At 44.8% G+C, this 21,478-nt stretch overlaps 1 protein-coding gene across 2 annotated transcripts in view; it reads left to right on the plus strand.

Annotated features, from left to right (window-relative positions):
* The window catches only part of TEK (TEK receptor tyrosine kinase), a 98,304-nt gene extending 77,388 nt beyond the window's left edge, over positions 1-20,916 (plus strand). Inside the window, exons 13-23 of one of the 2 annotated variants that reach the window (XM_004428384.3) lie at positions 1,017-1,319; positions 3,386-3,540; positions 5,059-5,269; positions 7,687-7,797; positions 9,994-10,184; positions 10,739-10,852; positions 15,008-15,078; positions 16,274-16,314; positions 17,216-17,312; positions 18,940-19,039; positions 19,856-20,916. In XM_004428384.3, the coding sequence (XP_004428441.1) occupies positions 1,017-1,319; positions 3,386-3,540; positions 5,059-5,269; positions 7,687-7,797; positions 9,994-10,184; positions 10,739-10,852; positions 15,008-15,078; positions 16,274-16,314; positions 17,216-17,312; positions 18,940-19,039; positions 19,856-19,930 (1,469 nt within the window). In that variant the 3' untranslated portion in view covers positions 19,931-20,916. The remainder of the gene's footprint in view (positions 1-1,016; positions 1,320-3,385; positions 3,541-5,058; positions 5,270-7,686; positions 7,798-9,993; positions 10,185-10,738; positions 10,853-15,007; positions 15,079-16,273; positions 16,315-17,215; positions 17,313-18,939; positions 19,040-19,855) is intronic. The other variant, XM_087444694.1, reaches the window with a different exon arrangement.
* Positions 20,917-21,478: the final 562 nt, after the last annotated feature.

Here is a 21,478-nt window from a genome sequence, read left to right on the forward strand (position 1 = left end):
AAGTCGTCTGGCTCTACTACTTGCTTACCAGGACAGTACAAGTCCCTTACATTTTTGAAGTCTCAGTTTCCTCATTTCTAAAATTTGGATAATTAAAAATCTCAGCATTGCTTGACTCCCTGCCTGTGTGGTTATGACGAGAGAGCCTGCATATGGAAGCACCTTGTAAACAGCCTCACAAATGGAAGGTACAGTTAATATGAAGGGCAGGGCCGTGGATTCCTTCTTTCCTTGAATCAAATAGCTTTAGGCTTTATAGAGTCACAACGTTCCCTTCTAGCGTGTGCCCTTTGTTGGGAAGGAGTCTAAGTGTAGGATGACTCTGTGCATGTCATCTTCATATCTGGAACACCTCCAAGCATCCCTCTCTCTTCCTACCCATGCCCCTGAATGGAATGTTTTCTCTCTTTTTCCCAAATCCTTACAGCACTTGGTCCACTAATTGCTTATCTTATGTATACCCTGACTTGCTACTGATCCATAAATGCATTTAGGGCAAGGATAGGCCACCTGTGACAGTGGCTAAGTCAATGGACCATGGCATCAGACTGCCAGGAGTCGAATCCTATTTCTTCTACTTAATAGCCATGTGATGTTGGCCAAGTCACTTAACCTCTCTGGACCTCAATACCTATGGTAAGATTGTTATGAACAGGAAATGAGTTACTATATGGAAGGGCCTATATAAATGTCAGATCTCATAATCTTTCTATTCTTTCCAGCACCAAGAACAGTGTAATATAGATTTTTTTGGAGTAACAGAATTTCTTTGGCCTTAATTTAGTGTAATTTGATGGCAAATATGTGATATACATGTTGCCATTTTCCCGTCTTGTGCCATCTGTCAAATCTGCATGGAGTCCACTACCAACTCACTGGAATTACCATCTGAGAAAACAACTATTAGCCATTTGTGGTTTACGAGCTCACATTAATTATCTCTCAAAAGCATAATAATCCAAGAGAGGTAGTACATCTTCAGTGAAATATTGTTTTTTTTTTCTTTAAATTTCTAGTTCTCCCTCCTCAACCAGAAAACATCAAGATTTCCAACATCACAGACTCCTCGGCCGTGGTCTCTTGGACAATCGTGGATGGCTATTCTATTTCTTCTGTTATCATCCGTTACAAAGTTCAGGGCGAGAATGAAGACCAGCAGCACATTGATGTGAAGATCAAGAATGTCACCATCACCCAGTATCAGCTCAAGGGCCTAGAGCCTGAAACCGCTTACCAGGTGGACATTTTTGCAGAGAACAACATAGGGTCAAGCCAACCAGCCCTTTCTCATGAACTGACGACTCTCTCCAAATCTCAAGGTCGGTAGAGTGGACAGGTATTTCCATATTTCTGGAGAGTATCAGAAAAACCCCATTGTCAAGATATTTAACCCCTATTCGTGCCATGTGACATAATTCATTTGTCCTAATAGGCGTCACCATCTCTAGATAGGTCCTTAAAATGAAAATGCCCCTGGGAAGGATACCCTCTGGATCCATTTTCCATTATTAAACCTGAGACCAAATTAGCCTAACAGCAGCCCCCATCTGGCCATTGCAGCTCTGAGGAATATGAATTTGATTCTTTGGAGAAAGAAGGATGCAGAACCTGCTTTGTAGAGGCTGGCCTGTGTGGATGCTTCAGTGGGAGGCTCCAAGAACGCTCTCCATACCTTCTCAAAATCAACTCCTCTTCTAGCTTGAATGACACTGTGCCATCCTTAGTTTTCTTTTACTTTTCAGATCCAGGTTATTATATCTCCACATCCACCGCTACCCCCCACCCCAGAGAGCGTGAGCTCTGTGAGGTAAATAGAGATCCCTCAGAATGCCGAGCCCACGATGCCCAGTGTCTGTGATGGATAAAACCTGTTGAACGTAATTAAGTGAACGAGGGCCCTGGGGTGGTCAGGGCTGCAGCACACGGAGCGACTGCCTTTCGAAGTCCGTCTGAAATGGCACCTCCCACCCTCTGCCCTGTGCACCGTGTGCAAGGGAACGTAGAGAGAGAGACATCAGAGAAAAACAGCGAGTTTTACAAATTTATAATTTGGACTAGAGTCTATTTTTACAGAAAATGTTATAGCACTAAAAACCTCTGGGTTCTCTTCTGGGTTACCTAGGGCTTAAGAAATAAAATCAAACAAGCTATGTTTTCAGTGCTGATTCTTGGCAATAGTTTTGAAATGTCCAAGGAATAATGAGTCTGCCAACTATAGAAAATCGTACTTTTCAGATCACACCCTTAATAAACGCATCATTTTTATAGTTACTTGTGTTTTGGTAAAATGTATACAGGCCCTAAACCCAAGCTATACACAAAATACAAACAGAAAAATTTCAAAACAAGACATAACAAAACAGAAAACCCTCACCATTCCATTCCAGACATCTCTTTATAACACATGCGTAGAGAGGGAAGGAAAGACAGAAAGTCACAAAAAATATTTGTAAGTAGACAAGATCATGCTCTACATGCTGTTTTTCATAAAAGTATATTTAATTTAATTTTTTTTTTTGGTGAGGAAGATTAGCCCTGAGCTAACATCTGCTGCCAATCCTCTTCTTTTTACTGAGGAAGATTGGCCCCGGGCTAATATCCGTGCCCATCTTCCTCTACTTTATATGGGAGGCCACCACAGCATGGCTTGATAAGTGGTGCGTTGGTCTGTGCCTGGGATCCGAACCTGCGAACCCCAGGCCGCTGAAGCAGAGCGCACAAACTTAACCACTAGGGCACTGGGCTGGCCCCCAAATTTAATTTTGTTTGAATTTAAATAAGGGAAAGAAGTGGAAGGATTAAACCATAGTCTTTAATAGTTCATTTTAATCTGAGCCCTAAATTTAATGCGTTTTCTCTTCTGTATTTCCTTCCTTCCTTCCTTTTCCCATTGGTATCCTCAGATTTTCTCCACCAGCTCTTTTAAACAAGAAAAAATGTAAAACAAAATATCTTACAGACTCTAAGCTCTTAGCATCAAAGAACTTGAACAGTTTTCTAGGTGGGGAATTGTAGGGAGGTTTAGTCACTTTCCCAAAGTCCTATATCTAGTCAGTCATTCTCACTGTTATTCGATAATGTGCATCTGCTTGGGCCTTTTCTTGGAAGTACAAGTTGAACAAATGAAACAACTAATGATTACCATATTGCCATTTAAAAAGTACTTTTGCACATTTTTTTTTTAGATCGTATAACCACCCCATGAGTCAGACACTCACCTCCATTGAGTTTCAGAAAATAAATGGTAGCCCCAAGCCACTTAGCCATTAGGTGGCAGGGCTAGGGCTGCCATTACATTCCCATTACACTGTGACTTCTCCCACAGATGGTCTTGATCTCTTTCTCTGCCTAAACTAACCCGCTTCTCTTGTCTTCTCCTGCACAGCACCAGCAGACCTTGGAGGTGGAAAGATGCTGCTTATAGCCATCCTGGGCTCAGCGGGAATGACCTGCCTGACGGTGCTGTTGGCCTTTCTCATCATGTTGCAACTGAAGAGGGCGAACATCCAGAGGAGAATGGCCCAAGCCTTCCAAAACGTGGTAGTGTCTCCTCATCCCAGTAGCTCATAAGGGGAAGTCCACATACATGCAGAACCTCCACTGTAAAATGTGGACCAGGGCACTTACTTGTAAAGCAATTAGTTCCCTTAGGCAAGTCTCATCTCCTCTTTGGCTTCCATTGTGAAATGGGAGATAAGTAGCATGATTATATAATTTCTTGTCCAAACCGGAACAATCTTGAGAGTGAAAAGGTTGCTCTTAATAATGATGCAGGAAACCAGGCCTAAAACAGGACTGTTGTCTCACCAAAATGAGATGTATGATCATCCTAGTGATAAATCACCAGAGAGAATAATCTTGCCGTAGAAAGAAGTGAACATTTTTGGTGGGAAGGACATGAGGGTAACCAGACCTCAGAGTGATGGGTAATGATGTGCTGCACTGGACAAGTTTTCCCCACGTTTTCTGTTTCCAGTTCCCATTTCCTACTTCTAATATCTCCCTCAAGCCTACCCTCCTGCATATATAAGAATTATACATACTTGTGTATATCTCCCATTCCTGTGAACCCTCAGTCTGCAGTCATAGCTCATGGCACTTGGCACTGCCTCATTCTTTCCTCTAGGAATTCTGACTGCAAAGGTCCACAAAATCATACTTTAGCAAAAGGCACCCCACTGGAGTCCTTTTGGTATACTACAGCCTGAACATTTCTCTAGTTTGTGGTTTCAGGCTCTGTACAATTAATTTGTACCCGACTTTATCAATTCTGTACATAAAACATTGAGTACGATTACATGGTCCAATGATGTATACCTTCATGTACACAAGTCCCCGAGATTCCCCTCAGTGGAGGACAAGGGGAGCTTTGTTATCTGAATCCACCCCAGAGCTAGATGAGCTCAGGTTGTCACTGGAGAGGAAGGACCAGGAAGGGGGTTGGGAGTGCTGGAGCCCATCCTCATACAGGGGCTGTGTCATAATACTGTCAGTACCACTTCAACTCAGGAGAAAAGGAGACACTGTGTTGGGCTTTGCTCTAAGCACCAGTCATCCTGGCCCAGAGTCTGCTCCAGAGTGGGCTCGAGAGATTCAAGCCAGAGAGAGTGAGTGACAGCCAAGAAGAGACCAAGGTGATGCCAGGAGAGCTCTCACTGAGGCATGTCCTGTGACTCCCCAGATAGGATCCTCAAGTTCTTTTCCAAACCAGAACTGAAGCCCTGCTCATTCCACAGCCAAGCAGAAACTCAAGTGTTACTAACTCGGGGACGTGGCATGCCATGGCATACGTGCTGGTATTCCCCCTTCCCTTGCCCTCTGCAGACATTACTAATTGATTGTGACGTGCTTTCCCCCTGAGGCCTGAAATTGTGCCCACGTAGCTCTATGGGCAGCCAGTTCATCAGAGTGGGCCTGTTAGATGACATCTGTTTCCATCTTAATTCTAGAATTAGGTATTTCTTTTTTCACCTAGTGTGGATACAAACCAGGAGGTATTATGCACCTTCGAAGTATGAAAAACCCTGACACAAAACAATGAAAAAATTATTTTTCCAGAGGGAAGAACCAGCTGTGCAGTTCAACTCAGGAACTCTGGCCCTGAACAGGAAAGCCAAAAACAACCCGGATCCTACAATTTATCCTGTGCTTGACTGGAATGACATCAAATTTCAAGATGTGATCGGGGAGGGTAATTTTGGCCAGGTTCTGAAGGCGCGCATCAAGAAGGATGGGTTACGGATGGACGCGGCCATCAAGAGGATGAAAGGTCAGAGCTTGGCCATGTCGAGTCAGCATTTCACGAGGGTGGGGAGAAAATCTGACTTCCTGTTGAATCGTTCCTCTAAGGTCTTACACTCTTTAAACAAAACATTGGCGTGATGTGGGATATAGCTCTTATGTGCAACTGAAGGTGATGTTTCCTTTGAGGTCAGCCTGTGATCGGGTCAGGATGTAAACATGAAGGCACGAGCTATTTAAACACCACTGCCTTGATTCCTTGCAATGTGAGGGTGCAGATTCTCGGCATACACTGCTAACTTTTGGGGAGCATTATTGTCTCTCTTAATGCAGTGGTTCTCAAAATGGAACATGCATGAATCACCTGGAAGGCTTGTTAAAAAACAGATTGTTGCCCACCACACACACAAAGTTTCTGATTCAGTAAGTCTGGGGCAGGGCCAGAGAATTTGCATTTCTAATTAGTTCCCATGTGCTGCTACTGCTGAGGGTTTGGAGACCACACTTTGCAAACCACTGTCTTCATGGATTAGCTGCATCAAAATTCCTGGAGACCTTGTCAGAAATGCATCTACTCAGGCTTCTCCCCGTTCCACTATATTCTAATCTCTGGGGTGGCATGTGAAAATCTGTGTTCTTAACAAGCTTTCTCAGTGATTCTTCTGCACACTGTACACTGTTTCAAGTTTGAAAACCACTGATCTAAGGTCACAGGAACTAAGTCTTTTCCAGTGTGTTCATTTCAAGACTGCTTGGTGCCCCCCATTTAACAAGACTGGATAATAAACATCTTCTGAAAAAGCAGAATGACTAGTCCCTGGCAGTACTAGCCGTCTTCTCTTCTGCGTAAGACAACAGTTTAAGCACAGCTTGACTGTGAAGCTGCTCTGTTGCCTTTACAGCATCCAGGCTTGGAAAGTGGTGTGTCAGAGCTGGAAATGTAATTAACTGCTCTTGTTGGGTAGCTCATAATGAGGGCTCCCTGAGGTCGCTGATGGGGTTTCCTTCTATTTGACTGCAATATTGAACTGAAGATGAGAATGAACCCTAAATCTTATGAAACCATCACTGCTTTCTGCATTGTTAGAAAACACCACGTCAGAAAACAAAAAAAACGAAACATTATCTATGCTTAGAGATAGTAATATGTTTCAAAACACACCCGTGCACACACACACACCCCCCCATTGTTTACCGCAAGAAATCCTTTCTCTGTTTTGCTGCTTTAGTCACAGGGAGTTTTGGGGAGCAGGAAGGAGAGTGAGAGGAGAGAGGGTATAGAACCTTCCAGAATCTGTTTTTATTGGGATCTGACCTGAGCTGATTGTCTACCTCATGCCCATGTGAAGAGGTAAAATAGCTTAACAGGGCACCAGGGTAGGAAATTTCTGGAGGAAGGGCAACACATCCAAAGGAGGGCAGTTACCGAAGTGAAGGGACAACCTCATTATAAAGAACTTCATTTTTAAAATGCTCCCAAGACATTCACCCCTAGGCTCCTGTAGTACGAACAAGGTTCTCAACTTGGAACTGCCTACCAGTCAGTCTTGTGGGTACCCTCAGCCCACGTGAAACATGCCCACAACCTCCAAGCACTTTCAGGCGTGCACACGGCCACCAGCCATGTGATTTTACAAAATAATAATAGCGCACTGTCATCGACTCAAGGCTGATCAGTCAGTCTGTGCATCAACCCAAGAGCCTTCTCTCCAGCCTGGCTGGTGCCTGGTGGTTCTCCCTCTGATTAAAGCACTAGTGGAGAGACAAGATGAAAAGAATAGAAAGAAATGCAACGCAGTTTCTGACCTCTGAGTAACTTCTATAAAAACGTCATTGGGATTTGAGTCTTTTAGCAGGACTGACTTGTGAAAGATGCAAGTGAAAATTATAAATAGCGAGGTGTATCCGCTATTGGTGATGTTTTCCTGAAACTGTGGTTCTGCTCCTCGGCATATTTGTCTCTGCATGGTAGACTTAGCTGCAAGAGCTCGAGTCTAAAAGTGGAGGCAGCTCAGTCTCTACCAAGGCATCTCCCTGGGCATCTGAGAGCTTAAACAAGAAAACCTTAGAGCAATGGTTCTCAACCAGGGGTGATTTTGCCCTGTGGGCAACATTTGGCAATGTCTGGATACATTTTTGGTTAGGCTACCGGTATCTAGTGGGTAGAGGCCAGAGATGCTGCTAAACATCCTACTCTGCACAGGCTAGTCCCAACAACACAGGGTCAGGCCAAAGAGTCAACTAGTGGAGAGACAAGATGGAGAGTGCCAAGGAGAGACTTGGCACTCCAAGTACTCTGTGTTAGAGTCATGTCCTTGACTTCTATACAGTTTCCCAGACCTGATGGTGACAGAGTGCACCCGAAGGTCCTGGGGAGCAGGAGGGGACACTCGTTTCTGAAGAGGTGTAACAGAGAGGGATCACAACTCTCGACTTTCTTCCCAGAGTATGCCTCCAAAGACGACCACAGGGACTTTGCGGGGGAACTGGAGGTTCTCTGTAAACTCGGACACCACCCCAACATCATCAATCTCCTAGGAGCGTGTGAACATCGTGGTAAGATGCTCTTTTCCTGCCAGAATTTTTTTTTGAAACAGGCACATTCCATATTGAAATCAGGAAAGATAATAATCTTAAGAATGTTACCTATTTTTTTTAAGTCACAGTTTCCATCTGAATGTCTGGTCCCATTTATAGATTGAGCCGAGGTTTGGCATCATTTTGGAGGTAGGTCCCAAGGCTGGATCATTTGCCCTCTGCTGCGGTTCAGCCATTACTGCCCAAAGGTATCACAGCTCCTGCACGCGCCCATCCTTGCTGATCCAGAGGTCTTCTCAGCTACTAATACTAGGTGGACTGGGGGACTCAGCACCAGGAACAGCGAAGTGCATTGGTTATTCTTAATTGCCCGTCTTCTTACTTTTCCTCCAAACCCAAGAGACTCATATTCTGAATGTTAAATCCATGAATGCCAATGATCTACTGTAATACGAAAGCATTGAATTCAAATATTGATTGAGTACTTCCATGGGTTTACATCTGCATGCTGCCTGCGTTTGTAGTTCTGCATCCATGCTTAAACTTAATTTCTCATGGAAAAGTTTGCTCCCACAAAAAAGCTCCACAGAGTAATTATTTACAAACTTGACAACCTCTTGTTAACTTTGCAGCACAAACACCAACAATAGAAAAGAGACTACTTCCTTTTCCTCAATTGATTAAACTAAAAATACTGGTGCTTCAAACAATATATCATTTTGAGATCCAATGAGGGTGTAATTCTGAAAGCCAGATCATGTCCCGTAGGTTAAATAACAAAGTAATGACATTTATTTTTGACCTATTTCCTGAAAACAGTAATCAGCATGGGACAGCAGTAAATGAAAGTTAAAAAAATAATAACCACCAGCAACAGAAAAATATGTATCTTTTAATATTTTGCTCTATCATCACATTAGCACATAATTGGTTGGCTCTTAAAATTTATAATTCCGTAAAGAAGTGAGAAAGCACATTCACACCAGAATTGAGGTACATCTTTCCTTATAGTACAATGGGATTCGGTGCTAGAAAACTTTTTTTTTTGGCCCAAATTTCAGTTTCTTAGAATATCTTTGAAGTTCAAATTCATTTGACATTTCAAATCAAAAAATAGTGTACCAAAAAAATTTACCTTTAAAAGACATTAAAACCACTCTACTTTTCACTGGCTCTAAAGATCAATGTTTTTATCAAAAAAGATTACTTTTCATTAAAAAAAGAAGAAAAACAATTTGGAATAAAAATAAGACATTGGACCATAATTTCTTCCAGGAACTATTGTTTTATTTTTTTCCTAAAAGTTTGAGTTTTCTGGTTTGTGTAAGCAAAAGGCAATCTCTGACACTAAACCCTGCTGTCCAGTGACCTCATCAGCAATATGGTGACACAGTATGGGTTTCTGGGAGGAGTAGAGGCAAGGAGAGAGAGAGTCATCTGTTGTGGGTCCTTCTGCTATGGACATTTAATCACTGGGGTTTTGTTTTGTTTTGTTTTTTTGGTGAGGAAGATTAGCCCTGAGCTAACATCCGATGCCAATCCTACTCTTTTTGCTGAGGAAGATTGGCCCTGGGCCAACATCCGTGCCCATCTTCCTCCACATTATATGTGGGACGCCGCCACAGCATGGCTTGATAAGCGGTGCATATGTCTGCGCCTGGGATCCCGGCCTGCGAACCCTGGGCTGCCAAAGTGGAAGGTGCAAACCTAACCATTCCGCCACCAGGCCAGCGCCTAATCATTATTTAAAAAAAAAAAAAAACAAAGATAACCTCAAAAAAAGCTGGAGACAGACTGGAATAACATGCCTGGTTCATATTAGGTTCTCAATCAAATTGAATAAAAAACAAAAGGTATGTGGACTAGCTGTCCTAGATCTTGTGGAAGCAAATGCTGAGATTTCATTCTACTATTATTACCGAATAGCTAGAAGCATTCAGGAAGCCCTCCATGTTCACCACATTTGGTAGGAATGAGGAGGAGCAGGGGAAAGAAGAGAACCCCAAGTTCAAGCATGGCCCCCTTTAAGTACTGCGAGAGGATGTCCCTTATCTTCCTCCTGTCCCCAGCATTACTGAAGTTGGTACCACCACATGTGTTACTTGTCGATAAAACGGAGTTTTATAGGCAATTCCCGAGGACCACAGCACATCTCAGAAATGTCAAAGCTGTTCAGGGCCACTGACGAGGTGGTGTCTCTCCATCTCCCCACAGGTTACCTGTACCTGGCCATCGAGTATGCCCCCCATGGAAACCTCCTGGACTTCCTGCGCAAGAGCCGTGTGCTGGAGACCGACCCGGCATTCGCCATTGCCAACAGCACTGCCTCCACACTGTCCTCCCAGCAGCTCCTTCATTTTGCAGCCGACGTGGCGCGGGGGATGGACTACCTGAGCCAAAAACAGGTTTGTCCTGAGGGCCTTGCTTTGGACATCTTTCCGCTGGAGTTCTCTCTCGAGTCAGGGTTTAGATATGTTTGTACATTTTTTTCAGTCCACCTCTCTTCTGTAATTCCTTCTTACCAGCTCCCTAATTTTAATCTGTTTGTGAATATCCCATCTATTTTTATAGAAGTTCATCCCAATACCGACAATATATTTATCTAGCGAATCGCATTGTATGTATTTGGTGAGGCCTTAACCCATCTTAGCTTCATTTGGCTCCAGATAAGGCCCAATAGCAGAGGACTTACGTTATAAACTGGAAGATTTAATGATCTGGGTTTTTTCCTGAAATGCTCCTCCCAAGATGTGGTGGGTCATTTGGCAGAATCCACTAGCTGAGGACTTGGGAGAGGAACTCAAGGGAACTGGATTCTGGTGGCTTTTTCAAACCCCTTTCCAAACTATCCTCTCTTCCCTAGTTCCCAAAGGTCTTGCCCCTATGGCTTTGTGCTAACAAAATGAAGTGGAACAGCAAATGTGAGACTGAAAATACATGATGTTTTTTAAAATTTCAGTTTATCCACAGGGATCTGGCTGCCAGGAACATTTTAGTTGGTGAAAACTATGTAGCCAAAATAGCAGATTTTGGATTGTCCCGAGGTCAAGAAGTGTATGTGAAGAAGACAATGGTGAGTTCAGAACACGATGCTGATAATATCCTTTCGAGGCCCCCCCTCCTCCCCTGTGTGGCTTCTCTTAGAATCCCACTATTCTATGAGGCATCCGACCGTGTATCTCACTAGATATTGCCCTGACCCAGCAAACATCCTTTCTAAGGTTTGATTCCTCAAACGACTGGAGGGTCCATATTTACCCAGAAAGAAGGCTCTGTCACATGTGGCCAAGTAATTGGACATGTGCTTTGTGGTGCAGGAGCTCGGGGAAGTATCCTGTCCAGACCCCTAGATGTCTCACTCACAGACCTCTGAGGATCCCCCACAGTCCCCTTTCATGCACAGCAAACACAGGAGGGGAAAAAAGGCATTTAACATCTTTCCAAAAAAATCAAGGAAATAAACTAATGAGGTTTCTATATCACAAGGAGGCCCTATGGAGAAACTCCTCACTTCTCAAGGCTCATGTGAGGTTTCCCTCTTTGCCACAAGTTCTCCAGGCCTTCCTCAAGCCCAAATCTAATCCACCTTGGCCTAATGACACCTCCTCTCCAAACGGTCATATTTCATCTTCAAGCACAAGATCCCAGGAGTGTTAGGAGAAGAGAGGAGCTGGACTCATTCTGCTTTTGTTGTCTACCCTGGGGTCGTAAAGCCCTGGAAACGCCCCGTCCTTGGACATTAGTGCTGTGCCGATAACATGCCACTGCCGCCTGCCTTCCTTGAGCGCTGGGCAAGTGCAGGGCCTGGGGGTGACAAACCCTTAGTCTTCGCCTGTGTCTGGGGCGTCCTCTCCGGAGGCACGGCTCTCCCTTTCCAGGTCTGATGAACATTCCTTGGGCTCAGCTTTCCTGGGACGCTCCAGTTTTCCTATGATATTGAGGGTCCTTTTACTCTTGTGGATACAAAATTGCGTTAGCAAGACTCAAGTTTCTGTATTTATCCTCAAATTCAGGTTTCCTTTCTTTTCAACGTGCTTATTTCAACATACTTAGTTGCTGACAAGATAACACAAACAATACTCAAGAATGTTTTGGAAAGGAAATGACCCATAGTTCACTACCTTGACACATTTTTTTCTCATTTTTTACTTATTGCCTTCCACAAGCACACACATTTTTACCTAGTTACAATCACAGTGAACATAACCGTTTTGGATCTTTCCACTCCTTTTTTGATAAGGGTTTGAAATGGGGCCCCTCTGGCTCTGAGGGACCACCACACAGCCTGGCCCTGGATGCTAATCAACATCTGCACTCTCAGAAGCCATAGGAACCTCCCTGAGCTCCGGTTTCCAGGCAATACTTTTTTCCCTAAGCTTTTCAGAATTTGCCCCACTCAGAGCAGACCTTTCTCTGGGGCGGGGCTGGGCTTGTCTTGAAGAAGCAGGACCTACCACTCACCATCCACTCTGGCTCCCCACTCGTCCTGGACCTCCTGGAAGCCTCCTGTCTCCTCCACAGAATCCCTTCCCTGGCTGCGCTCTGACATCTGGGGGACATGGTGACTGGATGAGGGAGTGGAGGGGCGAATACAGTTTAGCCCCACGACCTGCGCATTTTATTTGAATGCGTTCCTCAGATCCCCAAGGCGAACACTGGTTTGCTTGGCATTTCATAAAGGGCGGGGATTTCTGTAGACTTGGGGCGCTTAGGAGGAATTCTTAGAGGGGCAGAGCACCGGTCAGGGCTTAACTCCATCTCCTAATGGCAGGGTCAAGTGTTCTGTGGCAGTGTGGGGTCTGGGGAGGAAAGGGATGGAGTGAGAGAGGAGGAGGGAAAGAAGGGACTGCAGAGGAGCAAGCTCCTGCAAGGAGGGTGCAGTGCAGCAAGACACCACCAGAGGGCAGAGCGGCTACCTTCTCTGCCCTATTGTTCAAGTCAGAGATTTTCAACTCTCATCGCGCCTAAGAATCCTCTGGGGAGCTTCTGAAAAATACAGACGCTGAGTCCTACTGCTTAGATTTTCCGATTCAGTTGCTCTAGGGTGGGGCTCCTGCATCAGTTTGTGTATGTGTTTTTAAAGTCCCCCAGGTGATTCTAATACTGGAAGTGTTGCAAATGAATGTACTCAGTGATTTGGGGTTTTATTATCATTGATAAATATATTCCTCTCTCATGATCGATTTATTTATTACTATCGTGTTTCATGCTTGTGCTAGGTTTTGCGGTTGGGTAACTGAAGTCAGACACAGTCTCCACCTTCAAAGAGCTCAGAGATAGACACATGATGAAAAGTTGATAAAGTGCTGAGGGTCAAAAGCATAAGTGCCATGAGAACACAGAGGAAGCACCCTGAACTGAGCCTGTGGGCAGTCATGGAGGGCTTCCTGGAGGAGGCTAACTCCTGTGTTTTACAGTAGATGTTAAATAGATATTGGAGATGTGAGAATGAATTGGATAACCTGGAGGATGCATTATATATAAAAGCCTAGAGGCAAACGAGAGTATGAAACATTTGGGGATTAAGTAATTCAGTATGGCTGGAGTGTAACATGTAAAAAAGGAGGAGTTAAAATTCAAGGTTGGAGAAGGAAGCGAGGATAAGGTCTTCCTGAAGAGCCTTGAATTCCAGCTAAAGATTTTGGACTCAGCTAAGGATTTGGGACCTTGGGACAATAGGACCATTAAAGAATTTTAAGGAAAGGAACCACGGGGTCAGACTTGCCATTTAGAGAGATCATTCTGATTGTGGTGTGGAGAGCAGATCGTTAGGGTGAAACTAGAGGCAGGGAGATGACATAAGAGGTTGTGATCATCAGGTGAGAGATGATGGTGGCCTGAACCCAGGCGAGAGCAGTAGGAACAGACAGAAGTGGCCAAATCCAAAAGAAGTCAAACAAGAAAAAAATGACCAAGTGCACATGGAAATTAGTAACGAGGAGGTATGAGGTCAGAAGCCAGCAGGTAAATGAAAGCAGAGACAAAGCAGGAAATGTAGACAATGTTTCCATTCCTCAGCTGTGAAGGGGCAGAGAGCTAGACTAACAGGTGGGAGGTAGAGTGGGTGGACACAGAGTCAAGGGAGATGTGAATGTTGAGGCGAACGCTGAAGGTGTAGATGGGAGAAATGATACTTTTATAATTGAACCTGAAAGTGCAGAATTACCATTTGGGATTTGTGGTCAGGAAGAGCTTCAGAATATCACCATTTCACAAAGAACTGGGAGAGAATTGCACATTCAGGTAAAATCCTTGGGGTCCAGGGCAGGGCTGGTCTCATGGATGGGTGGTCTGGGAGAATGCCTGTTCCAGTTTCAAGGGGGCTGAGAAGGAACCTCTAAATCCTCCTTCCGATTTTCCCCACTACTGTCTAACATGTGCTGAAGTGCCCCTGGTGGAGCTTGGAGAAATCCTTGGGAGGGAGGCGTCCATCTCTTCACAGGGTTCATGTGATTCCTGGGGTGGCTCAATAGGAAGAGAGCCCCAAATCATAGCAAATCTGAGGACACTAGGAATAAGACTCCGAAGTCAAACTTCCCAATGTCCAGTCCATATCTCATTTTTCCCAGGCTGGACTCAATAAGCCAAGAAATGGAGACAACTTAGAGGGAGTCAGGGCCAGGCAGCCGAAGGGTCAGTGAGTGTCTCTCCTGTCCCCAGTGGAAACTGCATTGGCTAGAAGTTGCTTCCTCCTCTCTCAGTATACATGCACACTGTTCCCTTCGGCCTGAAATGCTCTCCCCTCCCCCATGCACCTGATGACACCCACACATCTTACAGAACTGAGCTCAGCTGTCCCCTCCTCTGGAAAACCTTCCCCGGCCCCTCCAGGCACAGTCGGTCTCCTCGCACCACCTCAGCCTTTCCCACGTTACCATTCAGTTTCTACGCCTGTCTCCCCTTTCAAACCTCTGCGAGCCACAAAGTGAATAAATGAATGACTACCAAACGCACACACATATTCATACACACACACATATTATTTTTCTTAATATAAAGCTGTTGTAGGGACCCCCTAAGGTAAGTAGGGCCTATACTATTTGCATGTCTTTGAATTTGAACACACTTGTGGGTGGGACCTACACAAACCAATTCCTGAGCCTGCCAGACCTTCTGCGGAATTCCACATAGGGTTCCCTGTGGACTTGAGCCACAGCTTGAGGCGAGCTGCGAGCCTTGTGCCGGGCCCCTGTCCTGCCTAAGCGGCCTCTCACTTTGTTCTCCCCAGGGAAGGCTCCCAGTGCGCTGGATGGCGATCGAGTCACTAAACTACAGCGTATACACAACCAACAGTGACGTGTGAGTAAGCCTCATTGTTGAGGGATTTTTTTTTTCCCAGAAAAATAAATATTTGACAAAGAGAAGCAAAAATATTATGTCCATCTGTGGAATAAAGCTAATCCGTAAGCCCACGGAATAAATTCGTAGGATAAACGAGCCACAGAGCGGACAGTTTTCAGGGCGTAAAATCACTGGCGGCAGGCTGTGGCTTCCTTCCGCACGTCGAGGAGAAGGGGTGAATTCCTGATCTCCAGAGGAGCGAGGGGCCTTCCCGTGGCTCCACCTCCCAGACTGACCTCAGGAGACAGGACCTAGACCAGAGGCGGCAGCCCAGGGTAGCTGCTGGGCGTCGGAGGCTGCAGGGATGGAAGGAAGGCCAGACAGGGGGACCCTCTGCTTGTAGCCTGCAGTGACGAGCCTCAGGCTGGTGGTGGAAGGAAGGTTGGGACTGAGACTTAGGCCGTCTTGTCCATGTCCACTATTTTCAGGAGGAAAAACTGAGGCCCAGAGGGTTGAGGTGACTTGTCCAGGGGGTTCTGCTTATGCCAGGGGATGGGGGGGGGGGCTGGCAATCACTGTGTCCTCACTGTGTGCGAGGTGCCTTTCATAGGTTATCTCACGTCATCTCTGCAAAACTCTGAGGCAGAAATTGGTGTCCCCACTTTCAGAAGAATACACTAAGAGGCCTCAGGGGGTTCAGTAACTTGTCCCAGGCGACACGAGTATTAGGTGCCAGAGGTGGGACTGAACTCAGATCTGTCCTGCTTAGAATCTACCCCGCTGTCCATAGACCAGCTCGCATTCTCTACCTGACTTGAGTTGGGGGCCCCGGCAGGGCCACCACTGGTTCCCTGTTACAACCCTTCCATTGGCCCCACAGACCAGCTCGCTTCTCTACCTGACGTGAGTTGGGGGCTCTGGCAGGGCCACCACTGGTTCCATTACAACCCTTCCATTGGCCCCATACACCAGCTCGCATTCTCTACCTGACGTGAGTCGGGGGCTCCGGCAGGGCCACCACTGGTTCCCTGTTACAACCCTTCCACTGGCCCACGGGGAGATAAACACATGCAGTGTGCAAGGCCCTGTCCTGGCCTGCAGACATTTAACATTTCTTCCTCTGACAAAGCATCAGCCATCTGGCTTTGGGGGCAGAAAATTGACTGGTCAGCCTGTTTGCTGATGATTGGTTTCCCTATTGTCCTGTCTGCAGGTGGTCCTACGGGGTATTACTGTGGGAGATCGTCAGCTTAGGTGAGTATCCATGTTCATCTGCCAGGTGAGACTCAGCGTCTCCTGTGCTCCCTTGCTGTGTAATTCCATGGGTACTGTCTGTATGTGGTGCGACGTGGAAGTAGAACCTTAGGGGTTTTGATGTATGAGTGTGTTTATTCCCATCATTCTTCTTTTGAAAGCCCTGTATCTAATGTCATGTTTAACACTAACAACCTGGTGGCCATGAACTTGGTTATAGGTTAATTGTCTCTGCCATGCAGAGATGTCATGGAGCTATCACAAGTTCACTTTTACAACTTTAAGATGGTATATTACACAGCCATGAAGTCACATTTTTTGAAGGCCATTTAATGGCATGTGAAAATGTGCGTGCCATAAAACAGAAATATTTCATATACACTATGATCCCAGTTTTATAAATATTACACAATAGAAAAAACTGGAAGGACTACACAGAAGGGTAATAAAAGCTGTTGTTTTTTTTTTCATGTTTCTTTTTGTATTTTCCAAGTTTTCTACAATAAACATGTGTTGCTTTTATAATTAAAATTGGACAGAAACTCTTACAGATAAAATATGAATTGCATAACATAACTGGAGACTTCTAATTAGGAAAAAGATACATCTCATTGGTCCAATAGATGTGCTGTGTGGACAGACTTAGGGAGGGGGATCAGCACTGTAAAGAAGGACCTGTGCTGGATCTTTCTGTGGAAGGAAGGGCCACACTGCCATGCAGTCTGTAGCCTAAGTCCAGCTTTGATGGGCAGTGGGTTTGCTCAGAGAGGAAAGAGCGCTAGGGGCTCACCCTCCCTCAGCACACCGTCATTCTCCCAGTCCTTGGCTTTAGAGCCACTGGGCAGGAGACACTGCCTTCCACACCCGGGGGCTTCGGGCGACACCATTTCCTGTCTTCCAGGTGGCACCCCCTACTGCGGGATGACGTGTGCAGAACTCTATGAGAAGCTGCCTCAGGGCTACAGACTGGAGAAGCCCCTCAACTGTGATGATGAGGTGTAAGTCAGGCCTCCCTGAGGCCATTTTATCTTAACCTTCCTCCTGCACGTTGCTTGGACAGACGGACTCTAATGAAGGAGTTACCTGATACGGACACACATACCTATACCTACACCCCCCCCCCCAAACTGCCAGATGTAAAGGGGATTCTTTACACTAAGACGGTCAGGCAATGGGCAGGGAATAAGAGCTTTCCAGGCAGAGAATCCAGGAGGACTTGAAGGGGATGATTCTCAGGAAGGTTGAAATGAGGAAGTGCAACAAATGTAGAAAAGATCTGAACTAAACTGATGAAATTCTTCACGAATAAGTAAATGTATGAAACCTCGAGACTAACCTTGGGGATAGAGATGTCAGAGCTGCTACATTAAGGAAGATGGGGGCCGGCCCGGTGGCTTAACGGTTAAGTGCGCGTGCTCCACTACCGGCGGCCCTGGTTCGGATCCCGGGCGCGCACCGATGCACCGCTTCTCCGGCCATGCTGAGACCGCGTCCCACATACAGCAACTAGAAGGATGTGCAGCTATGACATACAACTATCTACTGGGGCTTTGGGGGCGGGGGAAAGGAGGAGGATTGGCAATAGATGTTAGCTTGGAGCGGGTCTTCCTCAGCAAAAAGAGGAGGATTAGCACGGATGTTAGCTCAGGGCTGATCTCCCTCACAAAAAAGAAAAAAAAAAAAAAAAAAGGAAGATGGACTTTTCTTCATTAATCCTGCTTCTACGAGGATTATTTCCCAGAAGTAAGAATCATTCAGAGGGGAAGAATGATTCACTTCAGTGATACTGCCATTCCCAGAACTAGCTGAGGTAGAAGCTGCCTAACTGGTATGATTTAAGAGTGGAAGGCTCTAGGTTGAGCAAATACTTGATTGGCTGAACTGACCCACTTCCAAGAGTGAAAGAGAGTGCTATTAATTACGTTACTGGTAAGAGAGACTTAAACCTAGACCATCCTGGGTCCCACTCCCAGACATTCTGATTCTGTAGGTCTAGTGTGGGTCCCAGGAATCTGCATTTTAATAATGCAAGTAGTTCAGGCCACATTTGAGAAAGTCCTGCCTTAGACCGGTGCTTCCCAAACTATGTGCATAGAACAGGCAAGATACAAACACATGATACAAGGGAAAAAGAGTTCACGAAGTTTGGGAAACTTCGTGTCAAACCTGGTTAAAAAGATTTTTTGTTTGTTTTTAATGGCAGGACGTCTCAAGATTTCACTATGCTAATCCCTAAGAGGGAGATGGAAGAGGTGGCATTTTGCAAATTTACTTGAGCCATTTTTTTTTAATGAAACACTAACATTTTGAGAGATGTAGCATCCCAAAGGAAATTCTGCCCTAGAAACATCACTTTTCTTTCCGGATGATCAGAATAGCTGAGACCAAGATCCTGCAGGAATGGTACCCAGGGTAGGAAGCAGATCTACCAGGAGAAAGGGGACTTGGAGAGGGAGGTGGGAGGCCTCATAGACACTTCTAGCTGCTGTACTTTTGTCCTCTGACGGCCAAGAGCAGTGACCACGTGCCAAGTGGTTACATCTCTTCTCTTGCTCCCACACCCTACACCTGGCTATGCCCAGTACTTATGTGTAGAGTTCACACTTTAACTCTTTGTTTTCAAAGGTATGATCTGATGAGACAATGCTGGCGGGAGAAGCCTTATGAGAGGCCCTCATTTGCCCAGATATTGGTGTCCTTAAATAGGATGTTAGAAGAACGAAAGGTGAGTCTGGAGGTCAAAGCAGGACCTCTTTCATTGCAATTCCTCATGTGCCCAGGGTGGTTAATAAAAAGTTCATACAATTCAACAAGTTCTCCTGGGCATAGCCCTAGGTATTACAGGGACATAAAAGAGATGGGCCCCAACTTTGAAGAAGTTACAATTTTGGAGGAATTAAGATTTCTACACAGGGTATAGTCATACACAGTAGAACAACATATGGAATTAATCTATTTGAGCTAGAAGGAATCTTATCAGTCATATAGCCTGACCCTTTAGTTTTATAAATGAAGAAACAGAGAAGTGAAAGTGACTTGCCCAAGGACACACAGCAAGTAGACAACAGGTTACTACGGGGAGGGTCAGGAGTTCTACAAAAATTCCTAGAAGCTAGTTGGCTGTATGTATCTGGGGTTCAAAAGACAACTCTAGGTTAGGGAAATAGATTTTGAAAGTCGTCACAATCCAAGTGGTAATTAAACCAGCGATTTGGATGAACTCACACAGGGAGATACAAAGATGAGAAGTGGACAGAGAAAGGAGAATTGGAACATTTCAGGAGGGACCATGAGAGACGATGAGAAAGAGAAGCTCAGAGACTGACGAAAGTGAGAGGGTGAAATCCTACTTGCAGAAGGCAGGGGATACATTTTAGGAAGAAAGTCGTCAAATACAACAGAGGGCTTGAGGACAGAAAAACGTCCCCCATGTATCTAGTATTTGAATTGAAACAAGCTAAGGAAACAAGGTTTTACCGTAACTGCCCTGGCGGGGGCAGTACTGAGGCAGCCTGTGTCTGAATCACTCTTGCTCTCCTAGACCTACGTGAACACCACGCTTTATGAGAAGTTTACCTACGCAGGAATTGACTGCTCTGCTGAAGAAGCAGCTTAGAACAGACCGTCTTCATCTGTATAGTGTTTCCCCTTCACCGGCCTGACAGACCCTCGATACCCTGATGCCAGGAAAGCAAGCAAGCCTTTGCCAAGAGAGGTGACAGAGAATATAGACGTGTATATATATTGCTGTATGTCTGGACTTTCACCACAGAAGCCCCCGTGTGTGACTCTGTAGTACACTCTGACTCCAATAGGACTGTATATACTCTTTTGAGTAAGAATGTGCTGAAATCAGAATGCCTGTTTGTGGTTTCATATGCAATAATATATTTTTCTAAAAATGTGGACTTTACAGGAAGGTGTGAGAGTACAGTTACTGTAATGCATGCCTCATTATTGTCCTAGATATTTTTGATATTTACCTTTATATTGAATGCTATAAAATGTGTTGCTGTGTAGAAGTAAAATATTGTAAATAAACCTAACACTGACCCTGACAGCACAGGTGGGAGAAGTGGGGGAAATGTCTGAGTTCTAACAGGACGTAGGTTAACGTTTAAGAAACTGAAAAACCCAAGTGATGTAAAAGCGATTCTTCTGTCTCTAAATTTTCTCCCTCACCTGTAGAAGCCATCCCCATTCCATTTCGTCATCTTACCACTTGGTCATGTGTTTCCAGAGCCCACAAGTCAGTCCGGAATGCCAACATCTAAAAATAGGCTTAAATCTCATTCCTTAGAGGCCTAAGAAACTTTGGAGAAGTATAAATAAGTTTAATAGATAGATTAATGGGATTTAGTTTTAAATTCTCTGGTAACATTGATTTGTGTATTTTAAGAAATTAAAATAGTAGGCCTGGAGTTATATTTGGGAGACATGTGACATTTATCTTATCAAATTAACATTCTTACATGTATTGCACATTGTAAAAAGTTTGTTTTGATTGGTTGTGAGTTTACCATTTATACCGTGGGCACGTATTGGACTGAGATCATACAGTAAGTGAATAAATGTCTTGCCTACCCACTTCTCGTCCAGGAATGTCTCATAGGTATCGTCAAATGTCTTTATTATACCTTAAAGAAAAACACCTTAAATTATCATCCTCTAACTTGTCAGTAATATGCACATAGAGCAGTTGGTGGGTTTACTCCACCAGACATGGCATCTCAAGACTGGAAACATCTTCTAGAAGTGTTCTACTGTCTCGTCCATTTTCTTGCACCAGGGCAGTACACCTTGGTAGTGTTCCAACGTGAACTGAGGGCTTAGAATTGGAATCCCTTTTAATTGTGTTACAATGTTAAATAGTTCAACATACCACATAAAGGTCCATATTCAACCTTATGTGCTCAGAAACGATGACCAGGAAACTGAATTTACCCCATATGCTCTTTATTCACAACCACATATTTCAAGCAGAGAGAGAACGAAAGCAGGGCTGCTGGCATATCATTCACATAATCAACTAACTGGAAACTTGATGAAGAGCCATTGAAAATAGGTCCAAATATATATAATAGTTCCTTTTGCTTGTTATGCAAACATTGTGATGATACTCCTGACAACTCTTGGTTTGCATGTACACGGAACTGAACAAGAG

The sequence above is a fragment of the Ceratotherium simum genome, chromosome 20 (genome assembly GCF_057802395.1).
Source record: "Ceratotherium simum simum isolate JZ-2026a chromosome 20, ASM5780239v1, whole genome shotgun sequence".
NCBI classification, from domain to species: domain Eukaryota; kingdom Metazoa; phylum Chordata; class Mammalia; order Perissodactyla; family Rhinocerotidae; genus Ceratotherium; species Ceratotherium simum.